The sequence below is a fragment of the Camarhynchus parvulus genome, chromosome 5 (genome assembly GCF_901933205.1).
Source record: "Camarhynchus parvulus chromosome 5, STF_HiC, whole genome shotgun sequence".
Lineage (NCBI taxonomy): Eukaryota > Metazoa > Chordata > Aves > Passeriformes > Thraupidae > Camarhynchus > Camarhynchus parvulus.
In genome coordinates this window covers 17,518,115-17,541,814 of record NC_044575.1, presented here as the reverse complement: position 1 = coordinate 17,541,814, position 23,700 = coordinate 17,518,115, and the positions used below count along the sequence as shown (strand labels likewise).

General features: G+C 39.8%; 1 protein-coding gene across 3 annotated transcripts; it reads left to right on the top strand.

The window, feature by feature from the left end:
- Positions 1–225: 225 nt before the first annotated feature.
- Positions 226–22,554, top strand: CHKA (choline kinase alpha). Of its 3 annotated transcripts, none has more exons than XM_030949236.1 (12): positions 226–622; positions 3,904–4,015; positions 10,886–10,939; positions 14,629–14,742; positions 15,366–15,499; positions 15,769–15,873; positions 16,241–16,299; positions 18,273–18,360; positions 19,276–19,384; positions 19,862–19,968; positions 20,300–20,381; positions 21,157–22,554. In XM_030949236.1, the coding sequence occupies exons 1-12, from the start codon at positions 312–314 to the stop codon at positions 21,214–21,216; spliced, it is 1,335 nt and encodes a 444-aa protein (XP_030805096.1). In that variant the 5' UTR covers positions 226–311; the 3' UTR covers positions 21,217–22,554. The 3 variants fall into 3 exon arrangements, with proteins under 3 accessions (XP_030805096.1, XP_030805097.1, XP_030805098.1); XM_030949238.1 differs by lacking the exon at positions 226–622 and adding an exon at positions 669–704; XM_030949237.1 differs by lacking the exon at positions 10,886–10,939.
- Positions 22,555–23,700: the final 1,146 nt, after the last annotated feature.

The following is a 23,700-nucleotide window of genomic DNA, read 5'->3' as shown; positions in this document are numbered from 1 at the left end:
TCCCCTCGCGCGCGCGCACCAATCACAGACGCGTGGAGGGGCCGCGAACCGGGTGCGCGCGCCCGCCCTCTCCCTTTCCTACCCACCCCCGCTCCAAGGGCGGAACCGAGAGCCGGCTCCAGCCAATCACAGGCAAACGGTCGTGAAGCGTGAGGCGCGAGCGGACCCGCGTGCCGAGACGCCGTATAAAAGGGGGGCCGGGCGCGAGCGCGGGGCTCACTCGCCGCCGGCGCTGACGGCGGAGGGACGCACGCGAGCTGCCGCCCCCGCCCGCCGCCCTAACGGCCGCCGCGCCCCCCCCACGCCGCGCCATGAAAACCAAGTTCTGTAACGGCGACGCCGACCCGTCCCCGCTCGGGCTCCTCCTTGGCCGAGGGTCCGCCGCGACCGGGCAGCCGCCCTCACCGCTGGCTCACCCGGACCCCGAGGGGAAGGACCCCACCGTGGCGGGCAGAGGCGTTGGTGTCGCGACCCCGCCCCCGGCGCTGCCTCCGCCGCTCGAGGAGGAGTCGCCGCCGCTCGACTCCCGGACGCGGCGCCGGGCGTATCTGTGGTGCAAGGAGTTCCTGCCGGGGGCCTGGCGGGGGTTGCGGGAGGAGCAGCTGCGCATCAGCCCCATCAGGTCAGCGCGGAGGGGGAGGTAGCCCATCCAGGGGGCGGGGACGGGGGCGCGCCGCGGGTCCGAGCCGACACCGGCGGGGGAGGTGAGGGGGCTCCGTCTTTAATTTCATTTTATTATTTTAAATCCCTCCCGGATTCGGTTTAGTGGGCGGCGGGAGCGGGTCGGTGGCTGCGGGGGCGGTGCGGGGGTCCTGGGGGCGGTGCAGGCTGCGCTGCCGCGCCCCCGGCCCGGAGCGGGCGGTGGTGCGGGGAGGCGGCGGCTGCTGCTGCATCGCCACGGCCCCGTCTCGGCCCCGCGCCGGGGGAGGGGCCCCGCGCCCGGCCGGGAGAGGGATGGAGCCGGCAGGGACCGCTGCACCCAACTCCCTGCCGGGGGAAAGGGCCAGATGCGCTGGCCCTGGCTGCTCCGCACTGAGAAGTCATCAGGTAAAACGCGGTGTGCCGGCAATGTGAGTCATCTTCTACAGCACACAGTAACGAGTGCTTGTGACTCAGCACGTTGGCAGCAGAAATATGTAAATTGGGGACGTTCTGGAAACCATATGATGTAATGTGTTGGAGATCTTTGCCTTCTTTGCAGAATTAAATAGCATCTTTATTTTGCTCTAACTAAACCGATGTTAGTTCAGAGTTTCCCCTTTACGCACTGCTTGTCTCAGATCTTCCAGACTGATCGTTCTACCTGATCCAACATAGAGTCGAGGACAGTTGCAAAGGATACTGTTATCAGTTTGCTTTCCCTGTATTTCTACTTTTGTCCTACATAAATCATGCACACATCTACCCTAGGTACCTAAGGGAGCATACACAGTTGACAAAGATCTGATGTGTAAAAGTGTGGTCAAAACACATCCTGCTCATTTCTAAATTTATTTTAAAAGCCTTATTGAAAAAGTTAGAGACTCACTGAGACCCAGTGCAGGCAGTATTTATTTTTCTAGATTGTTTCTCCTCACTTGATATGATCGTAAGGAGTTAATAAAGGGAGAGAACTTTTTACAAAACCAATACAAGTCCTAAACAATAGACTAGTCTGATATGTCTAGTTTGAGTTGCTTAGTTAAATATTCGTCTGTATTAGTGTGTATTGCTGACTTTGGCTCTTACTTTCTAAAGCCTTACATTTTAGCACAGTTATCTTTGCCTTTCTTGGAAACCTCTCATGTGAGACAACACTTCAGAATGGCTTGGGGGTTTCCACATTTGGCAGAAGAGCAGATGAGCTGAAACTTAAGAACATATAAAGCCATGCTAATTGGTAGTTGGGATTTTTTTGGCCACTTTCATTTCTGGCAGATGCGTTGTATTGGTTTGCTGATTCTGGTTTCATTCAGTGTGCATTCTCCAATGTGTTCAGTAATATTGCAAAATCATGTTCTTGTACAGCTGTCAGTTAAGTAGCTGTATCTGTATGAGTGAGATGTGCCCTTTTGACCTTTAAACAAGCTGTTGAGTTGACTGACCTTCCAGAAGAACAGTGCCTTTTATTATGGATTTCCTTGATAACTTTTCTAGGTAACCTTTGAAGTCTTAAATGCTATGGTGAACTTAAACTACAGTGAAACTTCTGTTAAATGGAGTTCAGCATCACTAAGGCAATCCACTTTAGCTTGTCTGGTATAAAAAGAAGAATTTCTGGGCTTTCACACACTGTGCAAGCTGAGCATTTGTTTAAGTCATGTAACTATACAGATTCTTGATCTTTAGTTCAGTATTTCTTGTATTTTTCAGTGTGCTTAGTTCTTCTATTTAATTATTGATATTTTCACCAAAGTTTTTGTCAGAGACTTAGAAAAGGCAGCAAATGTTTTGTTGGGTTTTTTTTCCCACAAAAAATCTGTCTAGCAGAGTTCAGATAAAGTCAGAAGTGTAGTTAGTATAACTAACCAATTTTTGGATTGTCTTTGAGTAGCTGACTCTGCTCTTCCTTTGATATCCTTTTCATCTGTCTCTTGGGTTTTTTTCCAACCTGTTCACCTTCATGGTTCAAAGTTACTTCATATCTTGTCACTAAACATGCCTTTTTGGGTGCCTGCCAAGCCACCTGGTTCTTTTCTGTCTCCTTTCTTAAGCATATTGTGCAGCTGCTGTTTTACCCTGTTTTCTTGAGATTTCTTTTTTTCTTCTCAGTTGTTGACTTTGGATATGTAGGCCAAGCCCTGTCTCCTTCTTGGAGCCTTTTTTCCCAGAAAGTTTTTTCTGCTTCCCCACTGTGTTGAAAGAGAGCCCAGAAGAATATTTGAAAAAGCATTGAAAGGAATGTCAGGTTAGGACGGAGAACTGCATTTTAGCCACTACATTATGGATCTGCTGTGGATTCTTGTAATCCAAGGTCACTACAAGGTATTTTATGTTATAGGCACAATCACTTGCAGAAGGAAAATTTGAACATTTCATTCATGAACATAATGATAATGAAAAGATTGCAGAATGGCAAAGCAGTAAAAAAAATGTGGGTTGAGTGGATGGGTGTTTTTAAAAGCCACAGGAACCTCAAGAAACTTAGCATCTCATCAAGATAGACACAAATTAGGGAAATCTGTGCTTCAGTCATTCAGATGATACACAGACATGCTGGGTTTTTTACATAATTCCTGTTTAACAACAGTATTTTTACAGGATGAAGTCACAGCATTTATTTTGTTTTCCACAGCTTTATCGATCTAGATAGATACTAGATCAGAGAAACTGAGTGTGATTTTAGATTTGACAAATACATAAGCTACTTATTTCAAATAAAGAACTGCTTTAACTGTAAGGATCCAAAATTGAAAATGGGTCCCTAAGAAAGACAGCAGAAGTGAGGCTTCCATCAGCAATGCTGTAGCACAGGTATTCAGGTTAAACCTTTATAGCTGAATTTTGTAGCTGCCAATCCCAGTGATAGCAGCTCTTAATTCAAATTTGGAGTTTTATAGTCACTGCATGGTTTTAAACTTTTTCTGCCATTGCTTTGCTTGTGCAGGCAAGTCTATCTGACAAGACTCCAGCCAGCATCACTGAAAATAATTTACTTAGCTCTACATAGTTGTTTGTTGCATTTTACATCCATTTGAGCGGCAATTTGGATCAATAGCTCTGGGTGGTGAACTGTACACCAAAAAGCACAAAGCTGCCATTTCTTTATTGAAGCCTCATATGAGTTATTGGTACTGTTGGAAAACTTTCTTGTTAGAGTAGACCAATTAATCACACCAAAAGGATGTTTACTGTACCTATAATCTGTTGAAAACAAAAGGAGCGCTTTTCCAAGTTAGCTAATCACTGTATTTCTGTCTCCAGAGGTGGCCTCAGCAACATGCTGTTTCAGTGCTCGCTGCCTGACACCATTGAGACAGTTGCAGATGAGCCCCGGACAGTTCTCCTGCGTTTGTACGGTGCAATCCTGCAGATGGTGAGTACATACAGGGCTTTGGGAGTGGGAGGGTTTCTGTAGCTTCACTCTAATGTTTGGAGGTCTTCATTTGTGACACTGCACATCTTTCTCCTTTAGGGAGTGTTTCTGTGGTGGGGGCTAGATTGCAAACTGAAAGCAGTTTTCTTTATGGTTTGTTATTGTCTTGAACTTACACTCCTTTCTACACAGATCCCGACTGGCACGAATTAGCTGAAGGCTCATTTGCTGTTTGTTTGGGCACTAATGTTTTGTTTATGGTCTTAAGTTTGGACTGTGGTGTTTCAGAAAAATTTGCTTCTGTACAGAATGTAGGACTTTGACATAACTAGCTAGATTGCAAGAGACTAAACTGCTTAATTTTAATCTTGATAGCACTTACAGATCTTGGAGATTAGTTGAAGGTTTTGTCAAGCTTATACACTGCTCAAGCATTTTATTAGATTTTATGGGTACTTGTGCTGCTAGAAAATTTGATCTGTAGTTTTAGACTAAGAATGGAGCGTGAACATCAGTACTGTACAGTCATCTCATTCCAAAACATGCTTTCCTGAATGTGTGAAATGCCTTATAGCTGGCACAGAAACTTAACCAGATGTTTTGTTGCACTCTCTTAATGTTACTTTTATTTGGTTAGTAAAATGTAAATAATATTGAAATTTGTCACACCTTAAGTGAAGTGCTTGGCAAATCTGTTTCAAATAGTAACATTTAAAAGCAAGACTGTTTTGTAGTCTTCTAAAGGTCTCTTCTAAAGCTGACAGACTGTTACTCTAGCACTGTGCAGCAGATCTTCTCATATCCATCTCTGCTACGTACTTGATTATATTGTAAATAAGTGATCATAACGTAAGTGTTTAACCTTATGAAAAATTGCAGCTTCATAACATTACATCTGTAAGTTGGCATTTGTTTCTGTTTGACTTAGAGGGTCTGGTTTTATTATCCATTAATTTTATATTTTCCAGTACTCAGTCACTTGCTTTGAACAACTGATCAAATATCTGCAGAAGATTTTCTGTTCCTGAGATTTCAGCCCATTCTTCCTGCTTCTGCTGTCTTGACCAAACTTACTATTAAAAGTCTCATTAGATACTGTTGCTTCACTGACTTTGAAGTGCTCCTTTATTATATTATGTGAGTTGTTAACTTTCCCGTGGTAACAAACTTTACCAGAAATATGTAAGATATCCCAGTGGTTTGGAATAGCATGAATTGCTTGGCTACAGCATTGTATGTGTGTTGGGAAAGTTGAACAAGAAAAGTGTGTAGAAGTTCAGTAATTTAAGCTTAAGTAGTTTTTAGTTTCACTCTCACTAAAAGCAGAGTGAAAAAAGGGGGGTGTGAAAATTTGTTTTCAAAATGACTCCTAGGATTGATGCTCAGTTGGAGTTATTTTTAAGAATTATTACTGGTTTCGATGTAATGCTGAGTTAATATGTAGAAAGCTTGAGTAGGAACATGGGCTGTAAAACTATTGTAGTGGTAGAGCGTCTGTTTCCCAAGAGCTGTAAAGAAATATGGCCTTTCCCTTATTTTTCAAAGGAAAAATAAAATGGACTCTAGAATTTGGCTGCCCTCTTCTTCCCTCAGGGTATTTTTTAACTTGCCTCTTCTCTGCCCCTATCCACTGAAGAAATCAAAATAAATTTTTGGGCTCTAAAATCAGAACTAATTTGGTTTGAAAATTGAAAGTATGTTCATAACTTTCTAATCTTTCTGCTCTTGGTGTTGAAGGATCTTTTGAGATGTCTAACTTCCTTTATTTCCATAGTGGCAGTGAAATGACTGCTCTTGTTGGTGCAGTTCACTAATGGTTAAGTAAGCAGAGAAAGTCCCAAGGTAAAACTTTGATTGCATTGAGGTTCACAATTTTTGTCAACAAACATTTGTCTCTTCCAGCCCCTATACCTTAAATGCAAGTTAAAATATAAGCAAACTGTTTTATTGGGTATTTTGAAAACCTCACATAGGATTTCTGAGTGGCATAAGCAGAATGTTATGACAAGCCTGTTAAGTGGGAGTAACTTGACATTTTTAGTAAAGTTGATTAAGTTAAAAACCCTGTAGGAATTAAGGAACACTGCTTAAGTTGAGGTTTGAGACTTTATGCTAAAATCACAACTTAATTCTCAATGATTTTGTTGTAACTGCCACTGGGTATTAGTAGTTACCACTTGTTTGTTTGAGCCTTTGTAGCATGTTTTAACTCTTGTCCATTTTACCTTCTGTTGAAATTGGAGCACAAACCAGTGATATCAGTTCTTTATCCCTTTACTGTATATACTGTGTATCTATAGCAACCTGCACTAAATTATTGGATGTACAGGAGACAAGTTTAAGTTAAAATTTTGAATACAAGTGAAAAATGGATCTCTCATTACTAACTTAAGAAGGAATGATACTGGCATCATAATTCTTTGAGCCACCTTTCAAAGGAACCTTTTTTGCAGTTTGAAAATAGCTCCAGTTTGCTTATTATGACTCTTGGAAGACACAAATGTCAGTACATGAAACTCATCCAATATAAACCATGCCAGCTGGCTAAAGCTGCCACACAGGGAAGGCTTTGTGCCTTCCTCTGTCATAGCTGATATGTTTAAGCCAATTTTTTGTGTGCATGACTGTTTTGGGGGGAGCTGGGTGGAGATGAACTGTGCTGGCTCGGCCATTATTATGAATGGTCACACTGGCATGGATGTTTATAAATCAAGGACTTCTCTTTAGTATATCCTTGAGCAGAACTTTTTTTTAAGACAAGTTTTGTACTTGTGACAGGTTAAAGTACTAACCACATTAAAACTCCAATGTTTGAGGCACAATGCAGATATGTCCTACACTGAAAAAAGGGAAATGTCTTACTCTGCTTCACTTACTCTTGCTCCAGATTAGTTGCTAAATTTAAAGGGGAGCATTGAAAGTAAAACTTGTGGCAAAATATCTTTAACTGTTGGTTGTATTAGTGTAAACAACTGAAACTAAAGGTTATCCAACAATATGCCATTTAATGTCCAGATTTTAAAATTGGATTTCATATTCATATCACTATAGTGTTTCTACTTAAATTCAAAATAGCATCTTGAGAATGCTAATAGGATTTCAACATAAGATGGCATTAACACAAAATAAGCTCAAATCAAGGTGAAATTTAAGTTCACCTATCAAAAGGTAACTTGGATTGACTCCCATTCTTTTATACGTGTTAAAAGAACCTTGAACTCTGACTCACTGGGACTCTTTTACCTTTATAACAGCCAAAAACAAAATCTTGTATACAAATGAGGAAAAACAAACCAGGATACCTAATGTTCCTTTCTGGTCTCTCAATTTCTATGTGAGCAGATGCAAAATGATTATAAATGGTTGCCACAGTTCTGTGGTAAATCTTTTTCCATACCTGCCTTGCTGCCTTTTATTTTGTCTAACTAAATAAAATGCAGACTGCTGTGTAACTGTAATGATCAACGTCTTCTGTGGTTGTTGGTGTCCATGTCTGTTTGTAGCATGGAGTAACTACAAATCCCTGGCACTGGCAGACGGCTTGAAAGAAACCAAGCACCTCTTACGGGGATGTATTTGTGTTGGGTGGCATTAAGGGTGTTCTGGGGTAATGTACCACTTTAGTTGTATATGCATGTGTTCTCTGCTGCAGGCTTGCCCATGCGATCGTGCCTAGAGCACTCTGGTTTCCAGGTGACAGACACGATTCACGGTATAGTATGAGATCTCTGAAGTGGAGCGTTCTCTACAGCTTTCATTTTCTTTAGTACTGGATTTCATTGTTTAAAAGTAAGCCTTAAGTAGCACCAGCTACTGTCTGTGCATCTGAATGTTTACAGCAATAACAATATCAAAAAACTGTCCCTTCCTTTTCTCTGCTCCCTCATAACAGAATGGTAACTTGAAATGTAGAGGATTGGAATTGTGGCTTTTGTAGAGCTTGAATTGGGAATTCTTCACATGCTAGATTTTTAGGACTTCAGCTAATTAGTATTGGTTCCTTCAGGTCTGACAGGAATTAAGTGATCAATAGCAGATCCTTAGAAGCAGAAATGGTTATTGCTAAATATAAAGCTGGTTTTGTTCCATATACTGAAGTTCAAATTGACATCTCCTGACATCTTCTAGAAAAGTTTCCCCTGCTCAGGTCACCTCTAACCTCTGAGGCAATTCATTGTGATGTTGTGATTTAAGGTTTGAATTCCTAGGGATTTATCTCATTCAAAGTATTGCAGTATTTTGAATTATTGAAAACCAAAGCTGAGTAAGCTCAGGAAAATTGAGTTATATTTTATTTAAATTTGTGAACAGATCTCAAAGTTGTGTATGAAAAAAAAGATAAAAGTTCCTTCTCTGTACAGAATTCTCTGGTCAAGCATAATTAGGGTTTTTTGGTAAGAGACTTCATCTTTCAGTGACAGAAGAAATTGGGGCATTAGGAAGAAAATGTTGAACTCAGTTTTCTGTATCAAATTGCCAGATGGATAAACACTGTCTGGTCATCTGAGCAAAGATCAATGTGTACTGTTTCCCATTCAATTTACATGATTACAAATTAGACTCTAAACTTCTATTGAATATAGTTGTCCTCCTTTACTAAAACTGTAGTGAACTTTCTCAGGGCTTTGAGAATGTCTTCCCACAATAAAAAAAGCTCTGAACAAATATTTGAAGAAATCTTGAAGCAGTAGAAGACATGTCCTTTTCTAGTTAGTTTCCATGTAGAGAGAGCAATTAAGAAGCTCTAGGAGTTACTCAGCGATTCTCTTTTTGAATTAAAATCACCTCATTTTTGTTGATGTAAATAGCTCCCAGAATTGGACATTAGTTGGAGTGGGCTATTAAGAGTTATGGAAAAAGTGAAATTGATTGATTTCACCAAGAACAAGTGAGCTAAATAGGTTGATCAAATTATGAGATGCCTTATTTTGAACCACTGTTCTCAGAGGTGAGTGTGGAATCAAGAAATAATCAAATTCTACTACTTTAATCTGTTAAACTCTTAAACTTCTGGTACATAATATTGCATCCTGCAAACTTTGTTCTCCTTGCCCATGTATAGTGAAGAATTTCCTAATCCTATGCTGAGTACATGGCCGCTTGTGAAGTCTGATCCTCTCCAAGCTCCCATTCATATTTGCAAGTTATTTACATATTTGTATTCATTTTCTTCTGGAAACTAATGCTTCATGCTGAGGGAACAGAAAAGAGGGAAGGGATGTTGCAGAAGTCTCCTCTTGTGATGACTGCAGTAAAGCCCTAACTGTCCCTTTCTAATGGCAGAATGCCAGATGCCATTAGGCTGTCTCCAACACCGATTTGAGGTGGACTTTTGGAACTGGCTAGCTCTTTATACAGTATGATCTCTGGAAAGCAGACGCCAGTTCAGGTTTTAGGGAAAAGTCTAACGTGCTTACCTTCTGATTGAGCTGAACCATTCTGAGAGCACCATTTATCAGGAAAGACTCCTGAATGGTGAGTAACTTTCTGACTGTTCAAGAAAAATCTGAGTGGTATTGATGTAGACCATGCTTGTTCAGAGAAGCCCTTCATAAATGATTTTAATGCTATTGAGTAGTTACACATTTAGCTGTAGTGAAAATGTTTGGACTTCATTAATTTCCTTGAAAGCAATACAAAGTAATATTAGTTTCCATATTGTCTTGTTTTAAACGTGCATAGTAGTGTTATGGGAAGTACTTGCTGAAAGACCATGGATTGTTGTTAACTATCCTTCTTCTATAGCTTCTGAAATACTGTAACTGCAGAGCTTGTTGTATTGTACTTAAGGCAGCTGGTGTTGCTTAACTGTATTCCATTAAGTTCATATTTCCACCCTTGTTTTGGACATGTTAGAGCTTTGGAACAGGAAGGTGTGCACATGGTTCTGTGAATGCAATATTTGTGTTAGAAGGTAGAGATGCAGGCTGCCTTTATGGGCCTCTAAAGCTAGTCTGGTTTAAACAGTCAATGGTGGAATTGCAACATAAATAGCAGCCACAAACTGTCACTAATTCTAAGCAGATATTTGCTTTCTCTTCTCCTTACCTTCAAGCCCTTTAAAGGACAAGGTTTTTAATACATCTTGTATTTTTAAATGTGCAGCTCTATTAAAAGCATGTGCCATTGAGGGTTCAGTTGCTGAGGGTATGGTTTAATATTCTGAAACCGCTTTATAATGACTCTTAACAACCCTAGTACAATACATTATGCATGGAACTTGTTAAAGTTTTGCTACTATACTGGGGTTCCTACTGAGACACCTTTAGCTTACATGGGCAATTCATTCCAAGAACAATCTTGGATTTGCACAGCCAGTGGTACACTGGACATACAGCCAAGACAGCACGCTTTAAATAAGAAAATTCTAGCCACAAGACATTTGGAAAATAAGGTAATAAGCAAAAAAAAGTGCTTTGCAACCTTCAGAACATGACTCTTCCAAGAGTCCTTGTAAGGCTTTTATGTAATCTCTGTAATGCATCTCAAGTGCTTTGGCTGGAAGAATCTCATCCCAGATGTCATGCAGAGGGACTTAATTTTCTCTTCATTAAAAACATTCCTCTGAGCTTATGGTGCACTGAAATCTTGTTTTGAAAGACTGGGAAACAATAAAAATAAGTGAAAATCAGGTATTTACATGAGTGGCTTGGTCTCAGTGGCACATCCTTTTGAAAGATTTTGGAATTGTTGAAAGTATGGTGGTCAGAGGTCAGATGGATACTAGTGCTGTAGCTGTCACAGGTCTGAGACAGTGCTGAGACTTTTAGTTAACTGTAGCTGGTACTTCTACTCCCTTTGTTCTGGTGGCTGCAGGTTAATAACTTGAAATTTCATCTTCTCATTGTGTTTGCTTTTTCTCATTCATAGAGGTCCTGTAATAAGGGGGAGTCTGTACAGTCTCAGAAGGAAAATGACTTGCAAGTGAGTAAATAAATTTGCTTATTTCACAGAATTTTGTAGATTATAGGGAAATGTGGTGATCCTGCTTGTTTTAAACCAGTAGTTACTCCACCTGGACTGTTTCTAGAAAACGTAAAAAGTAATGAAGAAAAGAAATTTATTTGCTCACAGAAGCAACATTGTGTCTGGACAGAGTTTGGAAAGATTCAAGCATTCCACATGATGAAGCATCCCCCAGTTCTAGCCTAAACCTAAATGGTTTCTTATCATTTTGAATATTGGTATCAGTACTGCTATTTCTAGTATTAGACTCTTCTGAAGTAGATGAACATCAGTTCTCTGCTTTACCTAATCCCTAGTTTTTTAATACATTGATGAACTCATCTGAGGAAAGTACATGGAGCTGGAGAGACTTGCTCTTGGACATGAAGTGTTCATGATTAGCACTGTGCTTGGATCATCTTCTCTGCAAACTTTCAAGTTCTCGCATTTGGAATAATTTCTTCTCCTGCAGCATAATGTTTAGCTGAGTGTATCTTTTCCTAAAGTCATCTGAACAGGATTTGGTGATTTAGATTTCCACCCTGGCAGTATTTTTTCAGAAAGGGATAACATTGCAGCATGCTAGCCAGACGCCTTGGTTGTTATGTACTGTTTTCAGCTCATGATGATTTTGGCAGTGACTAGGGAAAAGTACATTTTACTCAATTTATAAGTGCTGCTTTTCTCCACTTGTATTTTTGCCTTCTGGGAATGCCATCTGAAACGTTTTCAAGCATTTGTTTGGTTTGGTGTTTTTTTCCCTAGTGAGTTGAAACTGGTTTTAAATTTTTTGTTGTTGAATGACTGCTTTTGAAGTTTTGCTGAACTTTGTTTGCCTTACTGGAACAGCTTCAGTCAGCTGAACCAAGATTGAACTAAAAAATGTACTGGTTTGATACCTCAGTTTTTTTCAAAGATGAAAAATGGAGATAGCTTGATTTCTCCTCTACCACAATCATGTAGAAAAATAGTTAAAGTTCTAAAAAAACCCCAAAAGTCCAAACAAGCCCCACCCTGGTGACAGAAGCTCATAGAAGTTTTGCAGTACAGGAAACAAGGTTTTGAACTTCAGAATTTCATTTATGGTATTTGTTGCTTGAAAATACTGATTCTCTGCTGATAGGTTTTCTGCCATTAATCTCATCGTGCTGAAATGTCACTGTTGAATCAATGTTCTCAAGAATTACTGTCAGGATGGATTTGTTAATTTTCATGTGTCTAGGTTATGGGAGGAGATGATATTCTTTAGAGACAATAAAATTCTCTGGGTTCACTAACAAAGTCATTGAAGCTTCTGAGCTGCCTGGTGTGTGACAGTTGTGTCTAGACATTGGATAGTCTTCTGCCAGCTCATAAGGCCTTTTAACAGGAATTTATTTGTTTTACTTTGGTTTTCCTATAGTTTGCCATAATTTTCCTTAGAATATGACTACTTTATGTATTTTACATTGAAACTTTTTGATAAGGTAGAAAAAAAGCAGAAGCTTCAGTTCCAACTGAAGCGTATAAAGGCTCCCTGTATGGGAGTTGCATCCTGGGAAAGTCTTGTAAAAAATGTCTATAATTGCTAGGTTAGAAATAAAACATTGATCTCTTAAGTACTCATTTAAAAACATGAGTGGTCCAATCATCTCTAGAAATCTAAACACAAGTGCTTATGGATGAATCTCTAAAACTGGTCAAAATTGAGAGCTTTAGATCTTAAAGTGTTGTCTTGGCAGCATAAGTATATTGCAAGGTGTTTGAAAGCATTGAGGTACATAATGTCCTTGGCTACAATGCTTGATCCTTTGAAGTCATCAGGTGAACATTAATCTGAAGAGTCAGATACCTAGATTTGTTCAGTGTCCATATGAAGTATGCTATAGAATTTCTTTCAGGTCCTGTAGTAGTTTATTGCCACACCTACCCTGTGTTTGACAGTAGTGTATGGAGTGGAGACTTGGTAAAAGGTCTCTTGGGTTTTATGAAGGAGAAGCCTTTGTGCCTGAGATTACGTGGATGGTATTGTTCCAAAACTCTTATTTGACTTGTGTTCAAATAACCATTTGGTTTCAGTAGAGGAAAGTTCTTCTAGTGCTTGTCGCTTCTGATGCATGAAGAGATGTCTTGAAGAATAACAGGGGCTTTTTGTACTTTCTGTTATCCAAGAATAGTGAGTTGCTTTTCAGTAAGATATGGAAATAAGGAACTGATACCTTAATGGGAACAGACTTAAAAACTCCAGGTGTTGTACCAGGCACAGTCAAAGTCAGTGTTGGTTAATAATAGAGTGGACATTCAGTAGCTTGTAACTAATTTCATTCTTGGTGCTTGGCATTAGATTTCAGAACTGAATGGAAAGAGTTCAGACCTGTGATGGTGAGGGCATGTGAAAAGATTAAAAACATATTTTTTGTGTGTTAGTGGATAAAGCATTTGGTGCTTTGAGGAACTGGGATGAAAAACTGGTGGAGAACATAGATGCAATACATTCATATGCAAATTGTCCTAAAGCCTCAGTGCTGTAGAACACAGTTACATGAGTCTCTACTACACTTCAATATGAAACACTAGAATTTATTGAAGATCTCAGAATAATGTGTGGGACAATAATAAAAATAATTTATCAGTGGTGCTGCCTGGAGTGTACTCAAGAGTGGAACTTTATATACTGTCTGATGCTGTGTTGGCTGCAATAATGCAAAAGGATCTGTGGTCAGAAATACCTGAGAGGTTTCTTAATGTTGTGCTCTTCATACTTACACTTTTAAGTGTTATAGGTCTGACTTTGAGATGAGCTGCTCAAAGGTAGGCAGATGCTTGGCAGATCTTTAGGATTTGAGTAGAGCTGGATTCTGGTGAACATAATTCCTAGAAGTAGATATTTATAATGTGACTTCTGTGCTTACTTACAGATAATCTTACCCATCCAGAAAGCTACACTTCAGAGATTTTTAACTGTGTTTTTGAGACTAAATATTTCATATTTCTATTAACTTTTAAATTCATATTAAAAAGTTGTCTGTTTGTTGTTATGAACCAAGCCTATTGATGTATGAAAACCTTAGAGAAAAGTTACTGAAACTTGAAGTATGCTTGGTGGTAGAAAGGGAAGAACATTTATTCACACACACACAAATATTCCTTAGCAGGAGCTTAAATTACTTCCTCACTTCAAAAAAAAAAAACCCAAACAACTTAGGATTTCCTTCCATTAAGCACATTCTAAGTCATTCTTCTAAATGAAAAGTGTTGTTCAGTTCATTCACTTGTACAGCTAAAATGTTCTTTTGAGAGGCAGCGTTCTGAAGGGTACTAAAATAGTTGATATAGGATAATATTTGTAGTTCCTGTGGTGTGTTTTAGTGGGATGAGCTCCTCCAGGAAATGAATTTGCAGAGTTCTCACAGGGTTCGAGAGGAGAGGGTGTTTTGGTTTTTGCAGTTTTCCTTTGACTTGGCCCACCAAAATTAAGTATTCCCCGGCTTTAAACTTGAAGGCAAAATACTTGTATTGCTCCCATGCTGACTAGAAGTTATTAGTCAAGAAACTTTGACTAGTAAAATGTCAAGTCTTTTCAAAGCTAGCCCTAAAAATTCTCACTTGGTAACTAACAGTTTAGCTGTTGCACACACCCACATTAATTGCTGTGCCAGCACCAACTAATGCTTTGATTTCTTTGGTAGGGAGCAGAGGCCATGGTTCTGGAAAGTGTTATGTTTGCCATTCTTGCAGAGAGAGCGCTTGGCCCAAAGCTCTATGGAATCTTCCCACAAGGGCGACTGGAGGAATTCATTCCCGTAAGTCCTGCTCACAATTAGTTAGTGGGCTGCTGGAAGCTGTTGTAATTGATCATGACGAGAAGGTCTCTGGACTGCCCAGAAAAGCAGGGATGTGGGAATGGAATACTTGGCTGCCTGTAGTAATTGCTGTCTGTAATTTGATACAGTTAGAGTGGGTGTTGGAGAGCCCCATTGTAGCTCTTGCCAGGGGGAGATATCTAAAAACTCTTCAACTCTACCAGAGGCGAATAAATGAAGATCAAAAACCCATTAGATACCAAACATAGCATGGGGAAGCTGTGGAGTAACACTTCCCTTTAACAGCAATGAGAGCAGACGCTTTTGATGTTTTTAAATATTTATACTTGATCTGCTTTGAAGATATTCTTAGTGTGAGATGTGATACTCCCCAGGTCTTGAATCTAGAAGTGAATTGATTAAGCTGTTAGTAGGGCTGGCTAACAACTTTGCAAAGGCAGCAACTTTGTAAGTTCATCTGTGAGCAAGAAAGAGTATTGCTTGAGTACTACACTAGTATTTCACAGTAAACTGCATGGAACCTAATGCTAGTGCTTATAACTAATCACAGTTCTGTTACTCATCAATTAACTGTATTGTAAGACTACTATATTTTATTACAGAGCAGGAAACTGAGCACTGAAGAACTAAGCTTACCTGACATATCTGCTGAAATAGCTGAGAAGATGGCCAGATTTCATGGCATGAAAATGCCATTTAATAAGGAACCTAAGTGGCTTTTTGGAACAATGGAAAAGTAAGTTATGCAATACTTTATGGGGAAAAAAGGTGACCCGTTGTAATTTTGATAAGCAGATCATTCTTCCTGAATGCCTGAGAACACAAGCTTTCACTGTACCCAGAAACTATCACATGAAGGACTTCAGTTACCTTGAAGAACAGCAGTTTTCTTCAGTAACTCTTTCAAACTTCCTTGATTTTAGTTTAAATGGTGTCATAGTATGGGAAGAATAATATACTCGTTGTTACAAATCCTTTATTATTAATAGCGTCTTTTCTTACCAGGTATCTAAATCAAGTGCTGAGAATTAAATTCACCAGAGAATCCCAAACCAGAAAACTGAACAAACTTCTCGGTTACAATCTCCCCCAGGAAATGCAAAATCTAAGGTAGGCTTATTTTGTTTATTACTATCTTCTTCTAATCTCCACAGTTTCTGGATGGATTTTTGTATACTTGTTCAGACATGTTATACAGTATAACACTTCATATTCATCTTACTTTGCAAGCTGGGGATTCTTTTTGGTTCTGTGACCAACCTGAGTCTCATACAAATACAAAACTCTATGATGAAACTGCTGATCTGACTTACTGATCATGAGGTCAGACTTTATTGTGCTGATGTTTTGTTCCTAATTAAGAAAATAGGCTGTTTCTAGGAGGGAATAGTGTTTCAAATTCTTACAACAAAATTACCTGGAAGTGGAACTGGACTTAGTGATTTGTTACTTAAAAGATGCTGTTGCTTTTTTCTAGAGCTATGCTTGAAGCTACTTCTTCACCAGTTGTATTTTGCCACAATGATTGTCAAGAGGGTAAGCTGCTAATATTTCAATATTGCTCAGTGATGTACTGTTGAGCCTTTTCTGGTGACTTGTTTGCTTCTGAGAGGTAGCCACATTGTGGAGGTACTGCCCTGACTGGTGTGCTACAGTACCAAAGCCAAGTATGGGCTTCTGTGGCCCTTCAGGCTTTTTCAGAGAACTCTGCTGTCATGACTGGGTTAAGCCAAGAATGTACTCATGCTCTGGTAGTACAGGTCAGTTGATGATGGGAGCCTTATGTGTTTTCTGTTTAGATCATACCTTGCTTTGCTGCAATATACATTATCAGAGTAGGGTATACTGGAGTCATTCTAAAAGAAAGATGCCTAAGAAGTACACTGAGTGGTGAAAATGGAGAGTAGGGCAGTTTGACATGGCACTTTTTAATTTGTCCTGGTAAGCAACATTAGGAAAACCTTATCCACCTTTTTTTAGTGTTGTCTGGGAGTCATGGAAGGAATAACAATTTTCCTGAAAAAGATGAGGAGGAAGCAAGGCTGAAGGTGTGTTGGGTATGCTGTGTCACCTGAACAGTGGGTAAGCTGGGCTGGAAGGATGCTGTAGTGGGACTGTGTGCAGGGCTGTTTTGTTGTCACTGGTCCCAGCTTTGTCAGCTGTGACTGAGGAACTGCCCTGCAGGGTGGACACAAGGATAGGCAGCACAAGGGGAAAAGGCCACTAACCTGAGATGTCAGTAATGGTGGAGTTGGAGGTCTCCTTGCTGATGTGGCAAGGTGCACTACTGCAGAGTCAGAGCATAATAGGGCTGAGGCAAGCTGGGGAGCCTAAAGGTCCAAGGGGTTTGGGGGATGTGTGTGAAATACTGTGCTGCTTTTTCTGTTGGTGCAAGAGTGTGGCATGGATGACAGATGTACCTGCAGAGTCACACTGCAGAACTTGACATTGCTCTACATTTATTTACTAACTGCTACTTGACAGGCAGACTTGATGTCTTTTAGATGAATTATAGTGACTGTGTGACTTGAAAGACACATAAGCAATTGCCTAAGCTTTCTGTATAGGTACTGGTTGTGCCACATATTAGAACAGTGGAGTGATCAGACTGACTTTCAGGCTGCTGAAAAGCAATTTCTGTCCCAAGTGTTGTATGATCAGTGATAGTGCTATGCTGATATGAGAGATTCTGCAATTTATAGATCTCAAGCTGTTCAAAGAAACAATGCAGGAAGGACTGCTAGGGCTGACAGGACCACCTGAGCCAGCTGCAAGCTAAACTGAGGAAAGAGGATCCTTGGGAGAACAAATCTGCCTCTCCCTGTACAGAAAAAACTTTGTTGCTTTCAGCTTTACAAGGTAAAGCTATATATCTCAACTTCCAGAGAGCTGGTGAACAGCCAGTGCAACTTGGCTTTAACTAAACCCAGCTGGCAACTCAGCCCCACAGAGGCTGAGATAAAGGCAGTTAATTAGGGAAAGCAAAAGCTGCTCACACAAGCAAAGTAAACAAAGAAATTAATTCACTGCTACCCACAGGCAGGCAGGTGTTCAGCCATCCCCAGGAGAGCAGGGCCCCATCACACACACCAGTGACTTGGGAAGACAAACATCACTCCAAACATCCCCTCTTCCTCCTTCTTCCCACTCTATATAGTGAGCATATAGTATTGAATATTCCTTTGGTCAGCTGTTCAGCTGTATCTCCTCACAGCTCTGCCTGTACCCTGGTCCCTTTTTAGGCTGGGCTGTGAAGCAGAAAAGACCTTGACTCTACAGATCTCTGCAATAACAAAAACATCCCTGTGTTATCAACACCACAAATCCAAACACAGCCCTGTGCCAGCTACTGTGAAGAAAGCGAACTACTCCTGCCAAAACCAGCACACCGATAACTTTTCAGTGCAGATATAAGGGATAACTAGGATTAGCTGAACAATGTTCCTTGAGATACACAGTATTGCTTTTTTCCTGCATTATTAAATATGCAGTATTATCTTAATTTTCAGGTAATATCTTACTTCTGGAAGGCAGAGAGAGTTCAGAAAACCAAAAGCTGATGCTCATTGACTTTGAATACAGCAGCTATAATTACCGGTAAACACTTTCTTTTCTCTTCAGCATGGGAGTGTGTTCCTTTCTGCATGCTGCAGGGAGGCCAAGTGCTGCATTACTGATTGGTTGTCTATTTTAGTGATTTGTGTCCTGCTTTGATAGTGGCGGTTAGCAAATACAACTAATCAAAATAGTTCTGATGCTGTTGAGTTTAGGCACACAGCAGAGGCAAAGTTGTTGTGGCTTCTTGATTGTTCAGATTAGAGGGTTTGTTATGCGCAAATGGCTTCTTGCTTGCATGTCAAAATTTCTTTCTAGTGGGAAGCTGAGGAAAAGGGTAGATTTTGTGTGCATATGTATGTAGGGCAGCTTTGCTTTTGTGTTTTTTCTTTCTGTCCTTTCTAATGGCTTTTTCATCTATGCAGATGAGAATACAAGTTTTTCACTACATGGTTATGCAACTTGCTTGTTTTTTTTCCCTCAACCATCTAGTTACGTGTTTTTAAGGATGATCTAAGTGTATATAGTCACTGGAATTAAACACCACCATAGCTGGAACATAATAAAACAGTGAATTCCAATAATGTAAAAGTGAAATATGTTGAAAACTGTATATGATCTCTTTGCCCACAAGAATGCTGATGTTAGAGATGTCTGAATTCACACTGAGATGTACTACATACTCAAGTATTTTTACTGTATCCATTGGTATAAAGTTTGGTAGCAAAGTCTAATATTTTCATGTGGCTAATAGCTTTCATTTTCAACTGCCCCTCTTTACTGTTTTATAATAACTTGCAAAAAGTTGTTTGCTTGTTATCAGTTCTCTACCTCCAGAAAAAACTGCAGTAAATTCTGAGTAGAATTGCTTTTAAACTTGATTTGGGGTTTGCTTAAAAAAACCCCAGATTGCTAGTTTGCAAATATTGAGGTTCTTTGTCTTTATTTCTATTTCAGAGGATTTGACATTGGAAATCACTTCTGTGAATGGATGTATGATTATTCATATGAGAAGTACCCATTCTTCAAAGCCAGCTTTCTTAAATATCCTTCGAAGAAACAGCAGGTAGACACAAAAGTCATAGTTAAATGCCAGTGTCCAGTCTTCGTATCTTAACTCTTTTTCAGTTCCCTTTTGTACTTACTGTGTCCCAAGATATTTCCTCCATGACTTCAAATGTAATACTTTATCTAATCCTGACTAGCTTTGCTTTAGAAATCATAGTAACTTAATAGCTATTCAGGATAGAATATTTACTATGTGCAGTGTACCCATCTACCACAAAAAGTCCAGTAGTTGTAGACTGCAACTATGAAATTAGTTGGCAGTAGCAATATGCTGCCTGTCCTAATACTATAACTTTTCTTAAACCAGACTTTCAAGCAATTGTTAGGAGCACCATTAATCTTAAAGCTAACTCCAACACTGTTGATGGTTGGAAAAAACCAAATGCCAATTTATTAGAAGGTCTGCCTAGGCCAGAAAGAAACAAGTATATCTTGAGATGAAAAGTTGTAACTCAGTTGTTTACTTGCCTTCCAGCTTCATTTCCTCTCCAGTTACCTGTCTGCATTCCATGATGGCTTTGAAAATCTGAGCGATGAAGAGAAGTCTGAACTAGAAGAAGAAGTGTTGGTAGAAGTTAACAGGTAACTTGCCTTGCACAGCTTATCTTCAGACTTCCACTGTGGTACCTATACTTGTACATACCTCACTGGTGAGGAACTTGAGCCAAGAGAGATTGAAAGCTGTTTATATGTGCTAAAGAATGATCTGTCCACTGTAACATTAGATATGTGATATACACTAATAGTGAAGTAAACAGAACACTGCTCAATGGGGCATTATTTTTGTAGTATCATAGTTGAAGAAAAGGTGTGGACATCCCCAAATTAGGGAATAGTGTTGTTAGAGGACATGGAAATAAGGTGTTGTGACTTAGCTAGTATTTATTTCAATAACATAGCCTTGTAATTTCAGGTTTGCCCTTGCATCACATTTCTTCTGGGGTCTGTGGTCTATTATACAAGCAAAGATCTCATCCATTGAGTTTGGATACCTGGTAAGTTTTATAATTGTAGTTTTACACTACTGAAAACAAATAATCTAAATAACCTGCGGTACATTATTGAAAATGCAATGGAATAGCCTCTCACAGCAACTAGTACCTTCTAAGGGGTGTACGCCTTTAAAAATCCATTTGTTACTAGTTTGTGCTCTTTCCTTAAGAATGTACACAACATCTAAGATCATAAAAACTTCAGAAATTGTTCCCATGGTTATATAGGAAATGTATAGCCTTGTGTCTGGCTACATAGCAGCATTATTTTACAATAAGACATCCCAGGCAAGAGAGGCCAACATGCAGTGAGAATTTCAAACTAAGTGCAAACTCAAAGTGCACATGTTGTCCCATGGTGATGTTCAGTGTGCAGCAATATCTGTGCCAGGTAGCAGCTTGTACTTGAGAAACTGATCAGTCCAGCTTTTGGTCTGTGCTCAGTGTACTGCAAAGTGACAGGACTGGCAGGTACATGGAATATCTAACTGGAAGTGTTGCAGGAGCCAGCCTTTTCAGTGAAGTCCTGGCCTTTTTAGTACCTGTTTTTTTCTGACATTTTGGCAGCAGCCAATTGTGTTAGAGTTGAAACAAAACTGGAGGAAATTTTAAGAAGCCAGAACACCTCTGGAGAGATGATCCTTCTGAATAGAGCTAATTAGTGCATTGAGATGATGGATTAGGAAAGTAATGCAGTTAATACCTCATTGTTTCCCCATCCCAAAAAAGAAAACAGCTGTTTACTGTATTGAATACTGAATGTCCCTTATTTCTCCAGGAATATGCGTTATCCAGATTTGATGCCTACTTTGATCAGAAGAGGAAGCTGAAGGTGTGAATGTGGGAGGAGTGGCCTGTTGATTACCATATGAAGAGGGCAGCTGAACAGAACTTTCACTGTGCTTAGGCTACTGTATCTCTAATGAAGGTGTCACTGAATTCCAGTTCCTGGGAATGCAGGTGTACAGTACTGAGGACTATAAAAATTACTTGTTTACAGTTCCGTAAATAGTTGGAAAGAGACTGGGAGGCAAAAGTAAAATACAACCATGCAATATCTTTAAATCTTTTCAATCTAGGAGCTATTTTGTATTATGGGAGAAGCTTAAAATTAGGCGTCAATACCACATGCATCGGAGCAAACTTGCTGTGGGTACATTTTTGGGGGATGTTGGCATTCTGGTTTGTGTTGTAAGCAGAACAGCTGTAAAAGCTGACTTGTTGTAGACACTGCCTCTTAAGGAAAAGGAAAAGCGAAGGAGACAACTGCTAAACTGTGAAGTAGGCTTAAGAACTTACTGTGAGTTTAGGTTCACCATGCCCCAAGAACACTATCTTCAAAGCTGCTGATACCTTACACCACTTTAACCAGAAGCAACTAAACACATTGAAGCAGTGTGCTTTAAAGTGAGTGACACACATATGAATGTTTCTCTTAGGCTGGTGTGCCTGGGAAGTGAAGTATGAATGAGCTTTGAACTGGACATTCTGAAGGAGTTTGTTTTGAACTATTTGTTCCATGTCATTCAAAAACATGCCTGGTTCTCTTAAAATGCTGTGTCCTGCACAGGGGGTTCTGTGGGCTGGCAGCACTGGGAAGAGTGCCTTGAATTGCTCTAGCAGCTCCCCAGATAACTGGATTGGCATTGACAGTACTGGTAATTGAGGCCCATCTCTCTTCTCGTGTTGCCACAGTATATGGCTGTGTAATAAATAGAGCCAAAGACTGTGGAGAGCACTTCAGGAAATTGCTGCTCTGCCCATCCAGTTCTTTTGTGGCTTGAGAGGTGCTTTTCTTGCACCTTCAATTCTCATCATGTTCCAGGAATCCAGTAAAGTGGAGCATCTTGTGGGGAACAATAACATGTATATTGAAACTTGAGTATAATCTGTGTACATGCCATCTAAAGACTTCTTTTGATTTTTGGGAGCTTGTTTATTTTGAATGTTATTTGTTTGTGCTTTCTAACACACTGTATTATAAAGAAACTTCTAAGTTTACCCTTTTTGACTTGTATAGCAAATACTGTTTGAAGCGGCTGAAAAAATGTGCAGCATTTCATGTACTGTATAGCAGAACTTGTAAAAGCTGTCATGTTACTCTCTTGTACAGAGAATCATTTTCCATACATTCAGTTATTAATACTTTATAATAAATATAAAGCACTTAAAAACACTGTTGATATTCTTGAGTCTCTGTTACAGCTGCAGGATAAAGTAGGTGCCATTTCTGGCCTTAATCTCTGAGTCCTTGCAAAGGCAGACAGAGATACAGGCTTAGTGCTCTGGGATATATCTTCTACTTTAATGTGTCTTCAGCATTTATTGTATAATTGAATTCTAACAGAAAGAAAGGTATTTAAAGCAAGCAGTGAAGGGCAGACTGGACATCAGTTTCTAAGTCTATAGCTTTAGAGGTGGGAAGAGTTTTGGTTTAAGCACTTCACTCTATCTGCCCTATTGACTACCCTCAAAGTAAAGTTAAAAGGTACCAGCATACATGGAATTTTACTACAAACACTTCATGTGGTGTGCCAGTGTGAACAGTCAAGTCTTTTCTCTAGGCTGTTGAAGGCTTCATTTAGAGTATTGCTGCACACAGCAAACCCAGTGAAAATGGCAGTACAGGGAAAGGGGTGGGAGCAAACAGTTCAGAATGAGGCTTTGCAGATAGTTAAAAATATTGATATGTAATAGGTGTCTGGAATCTTGGAAAAGTAGTCCAAGAGTAAATTCAAGTTCTTGAGAGACCACCCATGGATACTGACTCATCATTTCACATTTCTCAGAACCAAATAGGGAAGGGGACTCAGTCACAGTAGTGCTAACTGTAATAAAAGATGTAATTGGAGGTCATCCCGCTTTTTCATCCTTGCCTATTGATGGCAAGTTCCTTCTGTTGTCTACTCCAAGTTCTCCAAGAAAAAGGAACTGGACTAAAACCTTCTCTTACTCATAGTCACTGAATGTTGAAGGTGATTTATAGGCTGATAAAGCAGCTATTTAAATGTGCTGGCACTTCATAAGACTTAGTATAAAGGTAGTTAAGTATTTCTTAGTTTTTCTGATTTGCTTTTCAGAAAGGCAGTTTAAAAACTACTGATTGAGCCTCCTTTCAGTTGATTTGTAAAAACAATTTGTGCTTGAGCTCTTCTTGCCTGAAACTGCTGGGTTTTATCTCCACTTTGTGAATTCTTGTCTCTGGACCTGCTATTAACTGGTGAAAATGTCACTTAGTATAAGAGTTAAAAGAAGAACATTTGTTACTTTTAAAGGAAGCTATTGCTTGTCTAGCCAGACAGCTGATCTCAGCCACCACTTG

What these genes read in the sequence shown, in the direction of transcription:
- CHKA (XM_030949236.1), top strand. Translation starts at nt 312, where the DNA reads ATGAAAACCAAGTTCTGTAACGGCGACGCCGACCCGTCCCCGCTCGGG. An exon ending in CAGGAAATGCAAAATCTAAG is followed by an intron (nt 15,874 to 16,240) that starts GTAGGCTTATTT and finishes GCTTTTTTCTAG; the next exon opens with AGCTATGCTTGAAGCTACTT. An exon ending in GTGTTGGTAGAAGTTAACAG is followed by an intron (nt 19,969 to 20,299) that starts GTAACTTGCCTT and finishes TTGTAATTTCAG; the next exon opens with GTTTGCCCTTGCATCACATT.